The sequence below is a fragment of the Moschus berezovskii genome, chromosome 17, assembly GCF_049115385.1.
Source record: "Moschus berezovskii isolate FMDL1 chromosome 17, NW_MosBer_1.0, whole genome shotgun sequence".
In the NCBI taxonomy this organism is placed as follows: Eukaryota; Metazoa; Chordata; class Mammalia; order Artiodactyla; family Moschidae; genus Moschus; species Moschus berezovskii.
The window spans coordinates 21,572,638-21,584,808 of NC_142476.1; the positions used below are offsets into that span (position 1 = coordinate 21,572,638).

Consider the following 12,171-nt stretch of genomic DNA (forward strand, 5'->3'; position numbering starts at 1 on the left):
AACCTCAGGAAAAATTTGTTTTACATTTTCTATCATAAATTACCTATAATTTTTCTACTCTTCACAAGAAAATAAAATTTCCATTCCTGTAAATGGAAATTTAAAGGCTGTAAGAGAAGCACCTGTTTATAATTTCTCATTGTTGTTGACTTTCAAGGGAAGTTTGGATGATATTAAAAGATTAACAGTTTGAGAGTAGCCCCTAGGGTGTTGTTTCCCATTAGAATTACTGTTGAGTCTTGCTCTGTTTAAATTTAATTTTCAAATTAGGTGGCTTTGTTACATGTATTAGAGCCAGTAGTCATTGCATTAAAATTTATCTGCTTCTCTTTGTCTGTGCTACCAATACTGTTTTTTTATTTTTGTTATTCTGAAATATCTTAGGAACAAAGAAGTGAACGTGTTCTTTCATCATATTTGTTCTGATGATAGGATTCAGTGTAATTGAACCTTTTAATGCATTAGCCTTTAATTTTGGTTGTACTATGAAAAATGTTCTAATTCATCTCTGCTTGTCCAAGTTTAGTGGAATAGAAACGCATAGATCAATAGAAATAGAACAAAAATGCACTTTTGACATGTTTATTCTAATTAGAAGTTGATATACTCACAACTTAAGCATTTAAATCTAGTTTAATAGGGAGGTGAGATGAGTCATTGATCACACTAGGATTAAAGCAGCCACATTTTTATGTATTTGTTTCAACTAGTAAACTAGCGTTTTTTAGGATGTCATCAAATATGAGGAAGTTTTTCATTTATATTTCTCAACAAATTATTAGTTCATTTAAAGATAATGTCAGGTGGTCTTTGGATTGAAGCATAATATAATGTGTGCATTTTCTGGATTTCTGTTCTAAGATTACAGATGCTCACACAATTACTACTACTAAATTTATAGGTGCTGCAGTTTGCTTTTTTGTTTAAAGGATAAATATGCTGGACAATAATCATAAGCACCGATGAATACTCAAATTCTTATTTAGGCAAAATAAGGGATAATGGACATTTTTAGCTGTCATTTTAACCTGTTTGGCCAATGTTTTTTTTCCCCCGGGATTGAATATCTTAGGTTGTTTTCAGGCCAGAGAATTTGTGCTACATGTTATAGCTCTCAGAAGTTTGTTTCCAGATAATATTATTGATAGGTAAGCTAGCAGTGTCACTTTAGACGTGTTTTTGTCATTGGAAGAAATGTAGTTGTTGAGTGTGAACTGGAAACTAGTAGGTTTAGCATAATGAATAATATTAATTTTGTTTTCTCATGGCAAATGCTTTGGATGTAGCCTGAGGCAAGGTGGCTTCAGAGTGATCAGGAATCCAAGCTCCTTCCTGCCTTGTTCAGTCTTGTTTTTAACCTCCCACATCCTAGTCCTTCCTGGAAGGGGAAAAGGAGATAGAAGAAAGAGGAGCAGGGGGAGAAGGAGGTGTATAGAGATTTCTGGTAAGCTGCAAAGTAAATTTCATTTATATATTATTGGCCAGAATTTAGTCCACATATAACCTCAAGGCAAGCTGGAAATTATCGTCTATTTGTTTTTGCCCCCTCTGGGCTTCTCAGGTAGCTCAGTGGTCAAGAATGGGCCTACCAATACCGGAGACGTAGGAGATGTGAGTTTAATCCCCGTGTCGGGAGGATCCCCTGGAGAAGGAAATGGCAACCCACTCTAGTATTCTTGTCTGGAAAATTCTTTGGACAGAGTTTCTAAGTTTTTATTATTTACTCATACAGTCAACAAAAATATATTAGCCCGTTCTATATACTGGACGCTATGATGGTACTTGAAGATTTAAAGAAACCATGATTGGTTTATCAAGAGCTTACTATGTGCTTGATGAGGAGGGCATGGCAACCCACTTCAGTGTTCTTGCCTAGAGAAACCCATGGACAGAGGAATCTGGCGGACTATAGTCCATAGGGTCACAGAGTTGGACACGATTGAAGTGACTCTGCATGCATGCATGTGCTTGATATGGAACTGTTAATTTTGAGTACATTCTTCATTGTCTCCGTTTTGTGAATTAGGACGTCATCAGCCTAAATGTTATAACTACGGAATGAGAGAGCAAGTAGTTTGAACCCAGGTCTATCTCTCAAACCATTTCTTTCAGTTGTTATTAAGTAGACGTTTCATTAGACTTGAGACACATTGAACTGAGGCATTTAATTGTTCAGTTTCAAATTCTTGCCTTGGGTAGTATAACTAGGAGTCTTTCTCTCTTTTGTTTCAGGTTGACTAGCATTTTTGTGATCATACTACCTTGCTTATTTACACTTCATAGACTTGCAAAAACCTGTTCATTTTCTATATAACTATTTCTATTGTTATATATACCCATTTCTATTTCTGTTTAAAAACCTGTTCACTTTCTGTTGTTAACCATTTTAAGGTGATGTCATGATTAAAATCAACAAGCTTGAACCTCAGGTATTTTCCACAAAGTCTAGTTATTATCTTAAGTTTGTCAGCTGGGAGATAGTGTAATCTTACATGTAAGTGCTGGTTTTAAAGTATGTTGGATTAGGTGTGTGTGATGTTTCCTAGCTTAGACCATCTTTTTTTTTTTGTAATTCTGTGCTCTCACAATAGAGTTGAGCATTTTGAAACAAATTTCCCTATAAACAATAGGGAGAGTAGAGATTTGGCGCAAATTTAGTTAGCATACCAAAATTTAATCATTAATTGTGTTTCTGAGTGAGTGGAAAATGTGATATTTTAAAAAGTTGCTAAAAAACAGGTTTCCTTACTTTATCGTTATATTAAGTACTTAGTAAGCTCTTGGAAGAAGTGTGGCAGTGTAAAAGTGACCTCTTTTCTCTTTGTACTCTCGAATGCACAGTATTTAATGCTTTGACTAAAGCTACTGAGGGCTCTGTTTTAATCCGCCTGTTTCTTTCCTCCCTGTCATTCATTTGTGGCTCTGTGATAACTGCAAAGAAGTTGATTTATTTCCAGTAAGTTGTGGTGCCTATAACTAAGAATCTCTTTATGCCTCTGTTTTCATTAACATTTTGCAAAGCCAGTCAAGTATGGGATGTGTTACTCTTTTGATTTTGTCATTTTTTAAACCTAAATTGTAATCAGTATGATACATGGCGTGTGACAAATGCCAGCTGGTAATCTTATCTGAGAGTAGTACAAAATGCTCATGTTTGAAAATGTCTTATCAGCATTCAAATTGTATATATCATTAAAAAAATTTCTATGAAAACCACCTTTCGATCACCTTGTAAACCAGAGCTCACTGCGCCGTGCAGGTTCTCTATTTTCTCACAAGCATGCTTTATGTACACTGACAGCATCGCACATGAAATTTGGCTTGAAAGCTTTTTGCTTCAAGCTGAGGTGTTTGACCCCACTGCCATACAGATGTTCTCATAATTTCCTCTCTTCAGCTCCTTTTATAAATCAAAAAAGAGTGGGAAAGGGAAAATTATATGAGTAATTGCAGTATTAAATTACTGTAGAAAACTATTTGAGTTCTTTACAATTCTCTTTTCAACTTTAGTTTCAAATTGCCAGCTTCTTAAATGGTAAGTTTTTTGTATTGACAGTCTTTAGATTATGACAGCACTATTTATTGACTAGTTGACACCTCTGCCTGCTGTTTTATCAGAAACGTTACTTTCTTCCCTGGTGGGGGCATGAGTGATTCCAGTTATGCAGACTGGATTTGACTTCAGAAGACTGCATGGTGCCGACAGCAGATAGGCAGTGTTGGCCTGCTGCTGCTTTCTCGTTGTGCACCTCAGCTGTTACAAACCAGCTTTGATCTTTCTTTCCTTCAGTGTTGACTCTTATTTAATTCTAGGACGATTTGATGAAACAGTTATTGAAGAGAGGAGACAGTGTGCTGAAGATCTGCTGCAGTTCTCTGCCAACATTCCTGCCCTTTATAACAGTAAACAGCTTGAAGATTTTTTCAAGGTTTGGTGTTCTTTCTGGAATATTTTGTATATTTTGAATAAATGTCTTTATTTTCTAATTTGTAGAAAAGCAAGATTTAAGTTTTTTTTTTCTTCCCCAGACAAAATGTCATTTACTTTTGAATTTCATTATTCAGTAAAATAACTAGAAGTTAATAGTAAATAACAGTGTCTGGCATGTCTTCTATTTCTCTTGTGGAAATGTGTATAGTTTGTGATTCACAGATTTAAGAAAATTGTTGCACAGGGCTTAGAGATTATCTAATTCATCATAATTGAAATACATTAAAACATTTAAATATCATGAAACTCCAGTAGTTATCTTCACTTTTTGAGGTTTCTTTCAGTAATAGACTTCTTTTGGGGACAGAAACCACTGTAAGTCCATATTAAATTTGTTCTAATTAGACTAATTTGTGTAAAGATAGAACAAAAATAGTTCATGTACAACTTAAAGAGGTAGTTTAGTACAAATTGTATTACCAGAGATCTTTGGATGCTGCTGCTGCGTCACTTCAGTTGTGTCCGACTCTGTGTGACCCCATAGACAGAAGCCCACCAGGGTCCCCCGTCCCTGGGATTCTCCAGGCAAGAACACTGGAGTGGGTTGCCATTTCCTTCTCCAATGTGTGAAAGTGAAAAGTGAAAGTGAAGTCGCTCAGTCGTGTCTGACCCTTAGCGACCCCACGGACTGCAGCCTACCAGGCTCCTCCATCCATGGGATTTTCTAGGCAAGAGTACTGGAGTGGCTTGCCATTGCCTTCTCCGGAGATCTTTGGATATTAGTGTTTTAAGTTTCCTGACATGAGATGCCTTCATTCTGAGTTCATTATCATTTGTACTAATAATATTCTAGTTTATTATGTATTGAATTTGTGCTAGTTGTCAGTTAATATCAATGTCTTTATTCAGTATTAATGTCTTAATTTTTCTATCACATTTAGCTTTCTAGACTAAAGCTAGATGATTGTGCCATAATTTTTTTCCCCTTCTTTAACAAAAAATCTACTCAGTTGTATAAATGTAATTTCTTAGAACATGTAGCTGGCAAGGTATATGAGGATCTTACAAAAGAATATTATCTACAAAAGGAATTTATTTTTTATGGTCTGTTTTAGTTTGCTGAAGGAAGTTGATCTTTTGAAAGACATTATGAGCTTGTGATTTAGAAATAGTAGTAGACAAGTTTGTGGTAATAAGATTCTTGCTGATTGACTTTGTTGCTTAATTTTTCATTACTCTGCAGACTGGGCTGAGGTGATGAATTGGCTTCTGCTTATGACCTATTGCAGATATTTAGGGTAAAAGACCAAATCAAATTGATACAGTATTAGCTGTTTGCTAAATACAGCTGTTTCTGTATGGCAGGGAATCTATGCTTATAAAAAAAGACAGCATTATTAAGCAAGAAGAATATTGCTTTATAGAAATTATGAAAGACAATCTTGCAAATTAACACATATCAAGGGCTAAAAAAAGAATATAGAGATCAGATCATAGATTTTGAATAACTTAAAAGCTGTTCATTCTGTTTCTTTTGGATCTGGGAATTCCTCACTGTAACTGTTGCTGAAAGACACTTATTTTTGGGTTGTGTGAAATGAGAAACAAAAGAAGAGGAAGAAAAAATTGGGCAGTTTAAGAAAAGTCAAGCTAGTCTTGGAAAATATCTTGGAAATATCCTAAACAGTGTGTTTGGTGGGAGAGGTATACTGATTTAATATCATAACAGTGATGCTTAGCTTCTTAATGTAGAGATAAGTATATATGGTCTTCAGTTCAGTTCAGTCACTCAGTCATGTCCAACTCTTTGCAACCCCATGAATCACAGCACGCCAGGCCTTCCTGTCCGTCACCAACTCCCGGAGTTCACTCAAACCCATGTCCATAGAGTTGGTGATGCCATCCAGCCGTCTCATTCTCTGTCGTCCCCTTCTCCTACCGCCCCCAATCCTTCCCAGCATCAGAGTCAACTCGTCGCATGAGGTGGCCAAAGTATTGGACTCCCAAGTAAGCAGCAAAGCAAAACTCCCATGTTGTTTGTCTCACACAACAAAGCTTTTTTTTTCATATATGTACATATTTTTAAATTATAGTTGGTTTATAAGATTATGTATGTTTCAGGTGTGCCGTATAGTGATTCACAGTTTTAAAGGTTGTACCCTGTTAGAATGCTCAAACTACCGCACAATTGCACTCATCTCACACGCTAGTAAAGTCATGCTTAAAATTCTCCAAGCCAGATTTCAGCAATATGTGAACCGTGAACTCCCAGATGTTCAAGCAGGTTTTAGAAAAGGCAGAGGCACCAGAGATCAAATTGCCAACATCCGCTGGATCATGGAGAAAGCAAGAGAGTTCCAGAAGACCATCTATTTCTGCTTCATTGACTATGCCAAAGCCTTTGACTGTGTGGATCACAATAAACTGTGGAACATTCTGAAAGAGATGGGAATCCCAGACCACTTGACCTGCCTCTTGAGAAACCTGTATGCAGGTCAGGAAGCAACAGTCAGAACTGTACATGGAACAACAGACTGGTTCCAAATAGGAAAAGGGGTACGTCAAGGCTGTATATTGTCACCTTGCTTATTTAACTTATATGTGGAGTACATCATGAGTAACGCTGGGCTGGAAGAAGCACAAGCTGGAATCAAGATTGCTGGGAGAAATATCAATAACCTCAGATATGCAGATGACACTCCCCTTATGGCAGAAAGTGAAGAGGAATTCAAAAGCCTCTTGATGAAAGTGAAAGAGGAGAGTGAAAAGGTTGGCTTGAAGCTCAACATTCAGAAAACAAAGATCATGGCATCTGGTGATCTGGTCCCATCACTTCATGGGAAATAGATGGAAAAACAGTGGAAACAGTGTCAGACTTTATTTTTGGGGACTCCAAAATCACTGCAGATGCTGATTGCAACCATGAAATTAAAAGACGCTTACTCCTTGGAAGGAAAGTTATGACCAACCTAGATAGTATATTAAAAAGCAGAGACATTACTTTGCCAACCAAGGTCCGTCTAGTCAAGGCTATGGTTTTTCCTGTGGTCATGTATGGATGTGAGAGTTGGACTGTGAAGAAAGCTGATCGCCAAAGAATTGATGCTTTTGAACTGTGGTGCTGGAGAAGACTCTTGAGAGTCCCTTGGACTGCAAGGAGATCCAACCAGTCCATTCTAAAGGAGATCAATCCTGGGTATTCATCGGAAGGACTGATGCTAAAGCTGAAACTGCAATACTTTGGCCACCTCATGCGACGAGTTGACTCACTGGAAAAGACTCTGATGCTAGGAAAGGTTGGGGGCGGGAGGAGACGGGGACGACAGAGAATGAGATGGCTGGATGGCATCACCGACTCTGTGGACATGAGTTTGAGTGAACTCCAGGAGTTGGTGATGGACAGGGAGGCCTGGCGTGCTATGATTCATGGGGTCGCGGAGAGTCGGACTCGACTGAGCGACTGAACTGAACTGAACTGAACTGAACCCTGTTAATAGTTACTGTAAAATATTGGCTACGTTCCCTGTGCTGTGCAGTGTATCCTGTACCTCTGAATCCCCTGCTCCTATTTTTCTCTTCACCTTTTCCCTCTTCCCAGTTGTAACCACTAGTTTCTCTGTGAGTCTGTTTCCTTTTTTTGTTTTATTCATTAGTTTGTTTTTTAGATTCCACATAAAAGTGATATCAAACAGTATTTGTCTTTCTCTGACTGACTTTTTTCACCAAACATGACACCCTCTGAGTCCATGCATTGTTGTTACAGATGGCAAAATTTCATTATTGGGGAATGTAAAATGGTAAAAATTGCTTTGGAAAGCAGTTTGGCAGTTTCTTATAAACTTCTGTTGATCTGTGTGGCTGTTCTTTTACTAATACCATACTGTCTTGATTACTGTAGCTTTATAGTAAGTTTTGAAATGAAAAAATGTAAGTTATCCCACTTTATTTGTATTTTTTCTGAGTTATTACAGCAGTTTTGATTCTTTTGAATTTTCATAAAATGCTTTAGCATCAGTTTGTCCATGTGAGCACAAAATTCTAATGAATTTTTGATTGGAATTGTATTAAGTATACAGTTCAATTTGGGGAGAATTGTTATCTTAATATTACAATCTATGAACATGAAATAACACCATTTATTTAGGTATTCTTTAATTTATCTCAGCACTGTTTGTGATTTTCCTGTATAAGGTACTTCTTTTTGCCAAATTTAATACAGAATATTTTATTCTTTTGATGCTCTTATGAATGGAATTGTTCTTTCATTTAGCATTGTGCTTTAAAGGTTTATCCATGTTACAGCCAGTATCCATTAATTCCTTAATTTATTTTTAAATACTAATTGTAATTTTCCTTTGTGTGGATCCATAGATATACCACATTTTGTTTATCTGTTCATCAGTTGATGCACATATGGGTTGTTGACTCCTTTGACTACTATGAATTATGCTGATATGAATATTGGCATATAAGTTTTTATGTGGACACTTTTTGTTTCTCTAAGGTGTATACTTAGGAGTGGAATTGATGTGGGAGGATTTTAAATTCTAATTCAGTTTATTTTCTTGTATAGGTCTATTCTAATTTTCTCTCTTTGCTTGATACTTGATACAGCTTGGTAACTTGTGTTTTACTAGGAGTTTTCATCCGAATTCTGTAATCTGTTCATACTGTTTACTTACAGTGTTTCTAACCCTAGAGCAATGGCAGTGATAGCCCCTCTTTCATTCATGATTTTGGTAATTTGTGTCTATTTTTTCTTGACCCATCTAGCTAACAGTTTGGTGTTTTTGTTGATCTTTTCAAAGGGTTGATTTAGTTTTATTGATTTTTTTTTCCCTGTATTTTTCTATTTCATTTCACTGATCTCTGTTCTAAACTATATTTCCTTCCTTTTTCATGTTTTGGATTTACTTTGGTCTTTATCTGTTTCTTTAATTCTTTAAATTGGCAGCTTTAGTTGTTGATTTGAGATGGTTTTTCTTGTCTGACATAGGCATTTACAGCTATAAATTTCCCTCTTAGCACTGTTTGAGCCTCATCTCATAAGTTTTTGCTTTATTTTCACTTTTATTCAATTTAAAGTATTTTCTGATTCCTTTTATGATTTTTCTGTTGACCCATTGGTTATTTGGAGATATGTTCTTTAATTTCCAAATGTTTGTGGATTTCTTAAAGTTTCATCTGTTACTGATTTCTAATTTTGTTTTCTTGTTGTTGTGATCAGAAAATTTGCATTGTATGATTTCAGTCCTTTAAGTCGCTCAGTCATGTCTGACTCTTTGCGACCCCACAGACTGTAGCCTACCAGGCTTTTCCATCCATGGGATTTTCCAGGCAAGAGTACTGGAGTGGGTTGCCATTTCTTTCTCCAGAGGATCTTCCCGACCCAGGGATTGAACCCAGGTCTCCCGCATTATAGGCAGACGCTTTACCATCTGAGCCACCAGAGAAGTCCTAAATTTATTGAGACATGGTTTGTTTCCTAGCATGTGATCTACCCTGGAGAATGTTACATGTTGACATATTCTGTTGTCAGGTGGAGTTATATTTATTAATTCAGGTAGAGTAAATATTAGTTCAAGTTAGTTGATAGTATTGTCTTCATTATCCTTGCTGATTTTTTGTCTAGTTGTTCTAGCAATTATTGAGATTGAGGTATTGAAGTCTCTAATTATTATTGTTGAATTTTCTATTTTTCTTTTCAGTTATGTTGATTTTTACTTTATTTTGGGCCTTTTTTGGCATGTGCATGTATGTTTAGAATTGTTCTATCTTCCTGATGAAATGATTTACTTAGTCTTATGAAATGTCCCTCTTTCTAGCAATGTTTATTGTCTTAAAGTCTGTTTTGTGTGATTTTAATATAGCAGTCTAGGTTTCTTACAATCTGCATGTACTTTTCTTTTAAGTTTTGCTTTAGGTCTGTTTGTGTAATTGAATCTAAAGGGTACTCTTACATGCACTGTATGTAGTTTGACCCTGTTTTTTTAATCGAGTCTGAGAGCTGCTGTTGTCACGTGGTATTTAGTCTTTTTGTGTGCAATTATCGATAAGACTGAATTTTGTCTGTTACTTGCTATGTGCTGTGTGTGCTTTTATTAAAAAGCTTATTTATCTGGTTGCACCAAGTCTTTTTAATCTAGTCTGAGAACTGCTGCTCTTCTGTGGTATTTAGTCTTTTGTGTGCAGTTATCGATAAGACTGAATTCTGTCTGTCACTTGCTATGTGCTGTGTGTGCTTTTATTAAAAAGCTTATTTATCTGGTTGTGCCATGTCCTAGTTGTGGCACACAGGCTCAGTGGTTACGGGGCGCGGGCTCAGCTTGTCTGCCGCCTGTGGGGTCTCAGGTCACCCACCAGGTTTTGAACCCAGGTCCCCTGAGTTGCAGGGCAAGTTCTTAACCACTGGCCACCAGTGAAGTCCCTTATGTATGTGCTTTTAAAAGTTATATTCTTACTGTTTGCTCTAGGGATTAATGTATGCATTTTAATTTATGATAGTTTACTTGAGAAGAATACTGAATTCTAGTAAAATAGAGCTTTATGGTACAAACTTGCTCTGTCCTTCTTTTTTATTATTATCATCATAGACAGCATGTTAAAAAGCAGAGACATTGCTTTGCCGACTAAGGTCCATCTAGTCAAAGCTATGGTTTTTCCAGTGGTCATGTATAGATGTGAGAGTTGGACTAAAGAAAGCTGAGCGCTGAAGAATTGATGCTTTTGAACTGTGGTGTTGGAGAAGACTCTTGAGAGTCCCTTGGACTGCAAGGAGATCAAACCAGTCAATCCTAAAGGAGATCAGCCCTGAATATTCATTGGAAGGACTGATGCTGAAGCCAATACTTTGGCCACCTGATGCAAAGAACTGACTCATTGGAAAAGACTCCAATGCTGGGAAAGATTGAAGGCGGGAGGAGAAGGGGACAACAGTGAATGAGATGTTGGATGGCATCACCAACTCAATGGACATGAGTTTGAGCAGGCTTCAGGAGTTGGTGATGGACAGGGAGGCCTGGTGTGCTGCAGCCCATGGGGTTGCAAAGAGTCGGACTGAGTGACTGAACTGAACTGATACCTCATATATAAACAGAAAAATACAGTGTTACAGTGTCTTTTTAAAAAGTTAAGGGAGGAAAAAATAAGACCACATATATATGTAGTCTTTTTATTTGCCCTGTTACTCTCTCTGTTTTTTGGGTGTTCTTTATTTGTCTAGGTGGATTGGAATTACCACATGTTATTCTTTTCTTTCAGCTTGGAGGGCGGTAGTGTTCTTTTGTGTGTGTAAGGCAGATTTGCTAGTAATAGAGTCTCTAGTCCTGATCTGGAAATGTTTTTATTTACCCATCTTTTTTTTAATATTAAGAATAATTTAATACGTTAGCTTTGACATACAACTATATAATAATGTCAGTTTTAAATGTAAAGAAACGGATCCTTACAGGGCCAAAGTAACCCCCGGGCCATGAGATTGGTTTTTACTTTTTCCTTTTTTTTGGTTTCAGCAGTTGTGCACCACAGTGGTTCAGCATACAGGGTGGATGTGGTGAATATGAGAGCTGTAGTTTGCAATATACCACATCTAGAACTCAGAGGAGCTGAATTAGACAGAAGTGGTAGTCATTCTAGTTAAGAGTCAGGAAACATCTGGACAAGTTGGTCTACAGCATCAAAAGCATCCATTTAAGTGTCTTTTTTCTTAATGATCAGAGGCCCCATATTGTCTCCAGGGTCTCCATTGTGTTTTGTGTCAGGTCCATCACAGAATGGGAACTGTTTTGGACCTTCAACAACGTCGTCAGTACACAGCTTTATCTGCCAAATCTTCCATGTCAAAAGCATGTACTACCTTGGGGTTGTCTTTCTGGATGAGAGGGTTTACTCTAGATTTGTTGTGATGTTTAAAATCTTTTGTAAGCTAGATAACCAGTTGCAGCTGTCCCAGCAGCAGTGGTCACTGCTGCAGTCCATTCAGCTTATATGCTGGACGTCATCCTCCTGCACTGTCCCTTGCAAGGGTGTGCCTTTACCCATCATTTCTAAAGAGTAGTCTGGCAGGCTACAGTTTGTGGGATCGCAAGAGTCGGACACAACATAGCACTGTCTTTCTCTCTTTCTTTCTTTTTTACTGCACATGGAGAATTATCGATGAACATGTTTCTTTTTTAAAAAACTCATTTATTTTGTTTTTGACTGTGCTGGGTCTTCGTTGCTTTGCGCGGGCTTCCTCTAGT

The 12,171-nt window shown here is 37.1% G+C and overlaps 1 protein-coding gene and 1 pseudogene across 4 annotated transcripts in view; one reads left to right on the forward strand and one right to left on the reverse strand.

The window, feature by feature from the left end:
* Positions 1-12,171, forward strand: part of RPS6KC1 (ribosomal protein S6 kinase C1) — a 203,184-nt gene that overhangs the window by 43,688 nt on the left and 147,325 nt on the right. For all 4 annotated transcript variants that reach the window (XM_055419061.2, XM_055419062.2, XM_055419063.2 and 1 more), the window contains exon 4: positions 3,814-3,929. In XM_055419061.2, coding sequence (XP_055275036.2) covers positions 3,814-3,929 — 116 coding nt within the window. The remainder of the gene's footprint in view (positions 1-3,813; positions 3,930-12,171) is intronic.
* On the reverse strand, positions 11,621-11,931 carry LOC148775090 (CDGSH iron-sulfur domain-containing protein 1 pseudogene; annotated as a pseudogene).